This window comes from Cariama cristata, unplaced genomic scaffold (assembly GCF_000690535.1).
Source record: "Cariama cristata isolate BGI_N322 unplaced genomic scaffold, ASM69053v1 scaffold34581, whole genome shotgun sequence".
In the NCBI taxonomy this organism is placed as follows: domain Eukaryota; kingdom Metazoa; phylum Chordata; class Aves; order Cariamiformes; family Cariamidae; genus Cariama; species Cariama cristata.
In genome coordinates, this window is record NW_009600470.1 from 1 (window position 1) to 8,413 (window position 8,413).

At 37.8% G+C, this 8,413-nt stretch overlaps 1 protein-coding gene across 1 annotated transcript in view; it reads left to right on the forward strand.

Moving 5' to 3' along the window:
* The first annotated feature begins 603 nt into the window (after positions 1-603).
* Positions 604-8,413, forward strand: part of TATDN1 (TatD DNase domain containing 1) — a 14,605-nt gene continuing 6,795 nt past the window's right edge. Inside the window, exons 1-5 of the mRNA XM_009710036.1 lie at positions 604-643; positions 1,272-1,321; positions 3,293-3,356; positions 4,014-4,157; positions 4,255-4,297. Of these exons, the coding sequence (XP_009708338.1) occupies positions 604-643; positions 1,272-1,321; positions 3,293-3,356; positions 4,014-4,157; positions 4,255-4,297 (341 nt within the window). The remainder of the gene's footprint in view (positions 644-1,271; positions 1,322-3,292; positions 3,357-4,013; positions 4,158-4,254; positions 4,298-8,413) is intronic.

The following is an 8,413-nucleotide window of genomic DNA, read 5'->3' on the forward strand; positions in this document are numbered from 1 at the left end:
TGCGAGGCCGCGGCTCCGGGGAAGCCCTGGGGGCCCCGGCGAGAAGGCTGCGCTGGGCTGGGCTGGGCCGGGTCGGCAGTGCGGGTTTTCTGGTTCGTGCTGCTGGCCAGGCTGCACGGTCCTGGGCAGCAGGAGGGAAAACGGGCGGCTTGTATGAGGCGGTCTGCGGCTGCTCCCACCCGTGTAAAGGTTGTGCGTGAGATGCTGCATTTTGCCTTCTCTGTTAGTGCTTGAAGGCAGAGATAAATTTGTATTCTCATGTGAGAAGCAGAATTAATTGCAATAAACAGTATATATGTATTGGCTTTGGTGATTGTCAGGGCATGCCTTATACACTCATAGAGTAAGTCTGGAGGTGCACAGAGGGGCAAAATTTTATTTTTCTGTCACTTGTAGTAAGGAGTAAGGTCTCAAGTTATGCAAAGAAACTTATGCTTAAGCTTTATAAGGCCTGTCAACGTGGTAGTCAGGGACCACTAAGATATGCTTTCCGTTGTCTTCCCTAGTTGGCTAATGCTCAGAATGAAATGTAGAGTGCCTATAACATTTGATTCCTGTATTATTTTTTTCTTCATAGATATTGGTATTAACCTGACAGATCCTATGTTCAGAGGAATCTACAGAGGAACACAGAAACATCAAGGTAAATGTTTCTTTGTGTCTGCTGAAAGACAGCATCTCTCTTGTTAAAATGGAAGCCTCTTGTCAGAAAGTGAACTTAGAATTTTTTTTTCTCCTCAGAAACTGGATGCTTATTATTTACTATGGCTTGAAGAAGAAAGTGTGACAAAATAATTTAGATGTTCTAAGCAAAATATATTCTCCTCTACCCAATTGCTATTAAGTTGTTATACAAGTAACTCTGCTTCTAGGGCAAAATGGAAAATTGCTGATGTATTTATATTAGGATTGCACAGAAGAAACCAGTCTGAGAATTACGAACAATAAACTATCAAAGTATTGCATTGCTGAATTGTAGTTACTAATTATAATGGATGCTTTTTTTTTTTCTCTCACAGCCTTTAGATATAGATGTAAAAACAGAGAGTCTACTAAAGTGTGTGGAAAAACTTCCATTGACTTCTTGGATTTAAGTTGGATCTTTAGTTATTGCATTTTGTTATTGCCTTCTAAAAATTACTCAGGTGTGGTTTAAAGATTGTTTATGATAGGCATTTCCAGTGCATGAAATTGATTTTTAGTTGAAAAGTAGTTAAATTATGCTGTAAAACTGTAAGTTCAATTTATGACATTTTTATGAACTTTCACAGATGACTTTTTGGATGTCATAGAGAGAGCAGTCAAAATTGGCATTAAAAAGGTAATTTCTTGCAACAAATTTTTTTAATATTTTAAACTGCTTTCTAATACTTTGGTTTTTTTAGTGCTCCACTATTAAAACAAATGTTTCTGGGACTTGCAATGGAAAATGGAGTGACTTTCTTTAACAGCATAAAGGAAAGTGTTCTGTGCAGAGCATTGTCTGTCATTTGCACAGATCATTAGATGCTGATCATTTTAAGTTCAGGGGTATCATATGTGACATGTATGTAGAATTTCTTTTGTACAGTTTGAACAGGAAGATGTTCTCCTCTGACCTACTGCAATCAATTAGTAAATAATTTTCCATGTTAGTTGTATTATAGGCAGCCACTTGTGTCTTCTTGTATCCCAAGTGACACACTCAACAGTTACTGCTACAAATCAAAACTCAAAAACTTTTCTGATAGTAATCGTTCAGATGTTCATATGTGTAAAGGAAATCAGTAATTGCAGAAGAGCTGGGAGCGCCCATCAATTCTTACAGTTGAGACATCTGAATGTCTGCTAATAAATACTGGCTTACGTGTATTAAAACAGCATCATTATGAGCAGGTTTTTAACTCTTAGCTTGAAATCAGTGTTTTCAGCAGTGGACCACACTCCTTTAGTTATAATAGTCCAGCCTGCCTATATCTCTCTCTGAACTGAATAAATTGTCAAGACAAAAATATGACTTAAAATAGAACACAATGCGCACGGTCACAAACTGTTCTACTGCACTAATAAGGCTGGTGGATTAGAAATAAAGAAACAAACCCTCCTCTAGAAGAGGAACAGACATCTCAGAAGTTTGCTGAAAGACTCTCATCTGAAAAGAGTGGGAAATAAACCAGGAGACAAAAGAAGAAAACTCTAGTGGTGGAGAAGTTAGCACACTGCAGCAAATACAGTCGCTTTTACTGCATTTATATGTGCTGTATAAATACTATTTAGTCTTATACCACCCTCTGAAAGTAAGTGGCAATTTTCCTGTTTTATCATCAAAAATAGATTGGCTGCATAACTTTTTTTTTCAAGATGCACAGTGCATTCAGAAATGGAATTCAGGAGTTCCGTGTCCTTAGCTACGTTTTCAGTCTTGCTACTGGCCTGTACGGTGTCAGAAGTCTCTTCTGTCCCAGACTGTTTCTACTTGCCTAGAAGTTTAATCTCTTTATTTGGAAATACTTCTATTTTTCCATACAGCTGCTGATTCATGGTAACTTTTTATGAAATTTTGCCCTGTGCCGTATGTATGCTGAGCCAATTTCAGCTTAAGTTATTTTTCTGGTGATGCTGTTGGGATGTGTCCATCTCTAATGGAGCATGCTGCAGAAGTGTCCAATTTGGTGCTGACTGAGTCTGGTGTAGCATGTGTAGGGATAAGAGTTGTCCAAAAGCAGTGTAGTCATGATTTATTGGGACCTAGGGTGCAAGATCCTGCAAGTGGTGGGTCAAAAAACACTGTAAGCAACAATTCTGGTGTGATAACCTTCGATCTGAAGGTAAAAATAAAAGATCAGAGCCAGAAATTCTTAAATTTGCAATCCTGACTCTGATACAGACTCCTTTGTTGGTTTATCTACTTTCTTATTTCTGTCTTGTCTTGGGTGTTTGGGAGTTTTTTAGTTTCTCCACCTGTAAGACAGGGATAATATTTCTGAATATCATTCCTTGAATACAAATAAAGTTTCTTGAGTCATTGTCTTAACTGAGTTAATATTGCTGCAAATAGATTTTACTCATTTAATGGTTTAAATACTTAGCATAGGAGATACTTGATAAAAAAATCAGGTTTTGATACGTAGTGTATTTACCGGCTCCTGAGGACCATTGAGGTTTGTTACCGATTTATGAAATTTTGTCATATGTACATTAGTAATTGTCTTCTGATGTTCTCTAAATTCTTGTATCTTGAGTGTTTTCTTAAACATTCTGTTTGATGTTCAAAGAAGAACATACTCCCTGACAGTACTTTTCTTCTTCCAAGTTTCTGATTACAGGTGGGAGTCTACAAGATAGTAAAGATGCATTGCAGCTGGCACAGACAAATGGTATTTTCACTTTAAACTTATGGTGTCAGTCAAAAATATAACCTTCTCCATGCTCAGAATTAAGAGTTCAAAAAGACCTGCCCCTGGAGGTGTTTACAGAACCTCAGATTAAAATGAGAAATTGTGTTTCAGAGTGGGATGAATGCATTGTGTATGAGTTTCTGTATGTTGCTCTTTAGATCTCTGCGTGTTGGAAGGAATCAGTCTTTCCTGTAATTTCTGTTTCTAGATAAAAATAGAAAACACAGGAAATTCCTGGAGTAAAAATTTTGTTACAAGGATCTCTTGTAGAGATGATCTCTCTTCCAGATGATCTCAAGAGGTCTCTTTCAACCTCAACAATTGTATGATTTGTTGAGGGCCACTCCATCAGAATAATTCAGCCCTGAGTTGCAGTTTTGGAGTATACTAAATAAAGTGTACTGAAAAGAAACACATGCACCCCCCTGCTCACTAGAGATACTGTCTTAACATTTTAAAAGCAGAAAATACCAGTGTAATAAAATTATCACCAATATAAAGTTGTTCAAAGGGAGTTTTCTTTTAAAATTATGAGCAATAATAAAAAGTCCAGATACAGATACTGTTTATAACTTATGTAAATTTTCTTTTTTTTTTTCTTTTTTCTTAAAGCTTTCTAATACTGTCTTGCTTTAGACATGTTTTACAGTACAGTTGGCTGTCATCCTACCCGCTGTGGAGAATTTGAGCAGAGTAGCCCTGAACAATATTTATCTGAATTAAAAAACCTGATTGAAAAAAATAAGGCAAAGGTAGTAGCAGTTGGAGAATGTGGCTTAGGTAAGTGTTATCTTAGTACTTCAATTATTTTTTTTTTAGACATATATTAAAAAAAGCCTGAAACACTAAGTGGGTTTTTTGTTCTTTCTATTTGTAGATTTTGATAGATTAGAATTTTGCCCAAAGGACATCCAACTCAAGTAAGAAACTTTTGGTGACTATAGATTGACTTGTAGAAATTTACAGGAGTGTTTTCTATTTTGTATTCCACCAGGTAACATTTTGTCAGGTATACACCTGCAATTTGCAGGGTTGGACCTGTTTTTTTTGGCAGAAATGGGACTTTAAAGAAAGATGCCTACATTCAGGTAGTGCTGTGTGCTAAATTTTGCTACCTGCCTGGTGTTGATTTAGCATGTCTTTTGGTAAAATTGATCAGAATTTGTCGGTTTCTGGGTGTGACAGATGTTCATTCTTGCTAATACTCAAGAACTCTTATAGAGACTCATGGGGAGAAAAACATATCTGTAGCATGTAAAAGAAGAATTAGGTTGAATGAAAGGCATGGGGAAAGGACCAGAACTGTCAAAAAGGATAAGTCAGCAGTGGAAAAAAATGAGCTTTTAAGGGAGGAGTTAGCTTGGAGCAGATAATTGAGAGCTGATGAAAAAGATCTCAGGAGCTGGAGATGTGTTTTCAAGTAATATATGCACCATAGATACTGAATGGAAAGAAGCTAGCACAGTCCCTAAAATCAGCTTGCATTCTTGTAGTGAGAACTTCTATCTACAGAGGGAATTGACTGAAAGATGTAAGTGATAATTCATTAATCACTCATTTCATTTGAATTTATGTTTGCATATTACTGTTCTGAGTAAATTAGTCACTGGGGGGCAGTGGTTAGTTGTGTTTTTTTCCAATTGCCACATGTTAGCAGTAGGTAGAGTTAATTTCTTTGTAATGCTACAGTCATGCAGTAAAATATTCAGCAAAGGGGACAGAACTTTTTTTTTCCTGGTAGAATTAAGTGTACACAAAGTTCAGCAAAGCACACCTTGGAGCATAACCTGTTTCTTTTCTGTGGCAAACTAAAACACTGGTGGAGTATCATATTTTAAGATCCTTACTGCCTTGATGTTATTCAGGGGAAAAAAATATATCTGATTTTTCTTATCTGATGGACTGCAGCTGAAGACCTGTAGTAAAAAACTTCTAATTGGGTGCACTGAAATTGGGTTGTGAGGAAAGAGGTGACAGGGTGGAACAGAAATCACTTTTAAAGTGGTAGGTGAGTCCTTGCTAATTAAGGTTGATAATGACAGAAAGTCTTTATCTGAGCTATTTCAATAAATCATATGAAACACATAAATGTAATTTCTAGGAGATCTGTTGAGACCTCTTGCTGGAAATTGCAGTTAGAAGGATATAATTGATTGAAAAAAAACTATAAAGCAAGAAATATGAGGGAGTGAAGAAATAGAAAGTCTCAAGGACAGATGCCTGCAAACATTGTGTTTGTAAAATCTGTATTTTCTAAGTGGATAGCTTTCCTTGCTCTTCATCCTCCACGTGTTTGTGAAACACGGTCAGGGCTTGGTGTTCTTTTTATTTCTGCTAATTGAATGCTATGGAGTTGGGGACAGTCTGGCTTTTGTGACCTTTGGCAGACTGGATGTTGAGTTTTTTAAATGAATATTCAATGTATGCTTTATAAATAAACTAAAGAAAGGAAGGTGAAGTGTGAAATGCATGGAGGCAGGTCACCAGTTTTCAGCTGATCCGTAGGTCAGATGTTGTAGCAGTCACTGGGATAGCTACCAAGCAGCTGCAGAGTTACCCCGTAAAAGAGAAGTATGGCAGTTTCCCAGTGGGTAGTATCTGAGCATGACCTCATGTTTTGTTTAATGTTTAATCATTATTTTCTAGTTAGTTGTGCTGTGTTTTCTTCTGGATAGTTTTCACCTGTAAAAAAATTAATTTTTTTTAACCCTTTTTCTTGGATTTAAAAGCTGATAAAGATGAAATTCCTTTGTTGTAGCAGCCCTAAGAACTTTTTTCTTCTCAGAATTTTTCTCCATTCTCATAACTTTTCCAACAGAAAATGGTGATTTGAATGGTAGTTAGATGAAGGTACTGCCTTCATGTTATGGTGAAGGTCACATTATAAATGGACCGGTAAGTATATAGAAGTTTCACTTCTGCTGTACTACTGGGAGGGGTTTGTGGGGCATAGCAACACAGAAATACGCATTTTCTTAACCAAACAGGAGAGGTTGAACATCACATGCCCTGTTATTCATACATGAATCCAGAATTGCTTGTCTGCAGATCTGTCTCAGCAAGGCCAGTTTGCTTCAGCAACTTTAGTGTCTTGATCCCCAACCTGAAAATACCACAGCATTGGAACTTGATGGTCAAAACTAAACCTGCAAACAATTATGCAGAAACATTTTCAAATTTCCTTATTGAGGAGCAACATGGAACCAGCATATATTGAATGAGTCTGCTCACTCAAAGAAAAAAAAAAAGGTTGTTCCTTAAGCACTGGAAATAGCAGGGTTGAGTTTCCTACTGATTTATTTTGTTATCATTCTGATCACTGTATGTCTGGTTTTGTCATGCTTTTCCAGGGTTTCTTTTGTTTTTTTTAAATTTTTCAAGAACTTCCCCATCAACCTCCCTTTTCTCTTTGACAGGGCAAGTAGCAGCATGTGTTGGGCTTGATTGTTGCTAGGAATGGAAGAAGCTTGAGCTGCCTTTCCATTTGTAGGGGCACTAAACTTTGTACTTTCAAGACACTACCCTTCTCAAAATTAGACTGAAATTGGTCAGTAGGTTACTTAGGGGGCTTATTTGCAGCTAAGTCTCTAAAACCTCATTCCCATAGGAAACAAGTCTTCTGTTTAAAAAAAACACCAATAATCAAGCAATTGTAGCTATTTAACTGCAAGAGCAATCATGAGTTGCAATTAAATTTATAATTAGTCAAACAAGCTAAACTAAGCACAGTATCTAGATAAACAAGATTCAAAGTAGGTGTTACTCATTTTCCTGAATTTTCATGTCAGTTTTTAATGTTGCAGCTGATTTCTGTTCCACCTGTTTTATCTCAGAGATCCGCACTGATAAACAGGGAGGGTAACTTTTATCAGAGAAACATCAACCTGTGATATACAGAAAATAGTGAAAATTGCACAAAATGAAATGACTAGTTGCATTGTCTTTTTGAGACAATGTAAATCAAACTAATGGTCTGCCACTTTCTCCTGATTGATATGTGAATCATACACAGCAGTGAGTTTGCCTTTGAAATGTGTCTGGTATCTGATGATGGGAATGCCCCAGTGCCCTGGACTGTTTTTAACAGCAACACCTAAAGAAATCCTATATATGCTTACAGTCCTAGCCTGTTGGGACAGGCAATGTTGTTCTCCTGCCTTGTCAAAATAATGTCATCTTTCAAATTACTTATGGATACCAAGTCACCTATGCACTGCTGGCCTTCTGCCGTGCCTAAGTTCCTCTGCCGTGTTTCCTGAGCATTGGTAATTTGCATGGCTGGGTGTGCGTGGCAGACAAAAATGGTAAATGATAATGCTGTCAGGGCAGAACTAGCTGCAAATGACAAGTGACAGGGTAGTTCAGTGCCAATTAGTTTCCTTTGGAAACTACATTGGGGAAACTGGCTACCTAGTTACCTTCCCTCTGCTCACATCTTAACATCTCTTCATAGGATGGCTGTCTCACTGTTACTGCTCTTTCAAAGGGAATACTAGGAGTAGAAGGTAGGAGAGGGATAAAAAGGAGTGAAAAGGAAAGGATGCAGGCACACAAGGGAGAGGAGAGAAAACAGTGGAAGACTTTGAAAGAGTGAAGACAATAGGCAGAATGGGGCAGAAGATGCCTAATACTGGTATTTGTTCCACCCCAAGAGAGGAAAGACAGACCTTCACTGAAGGGCAAACAGGAAGTCTGGGTTGTTACTTTACAGGCCAGCCAGCTCTGATGCAGTTTTGCCCATTTGAGGCTATAGAAGCCTGCGTAGTGCTCCCTCACTCGCCCTCACTGCATTTGCAGATGCTTCTTGAAATAGTGGTCTCCGTGTCATCTGCACTCTCCCACTCCTGACATTTCAAAACTTTGGGGAGGGAACAGATAGTTCCTCTTTCATTAAAAATAAATAAACCGAACTCCAACACCCACACTAGACAAGAATACATGCCTAGCATATACATGCGTGCATTCTTCCAGTATTGATGCTCTTGACCACTTATCTTTCTTCCAGCATGGGTCACTACTAAGTGAATATACCATGG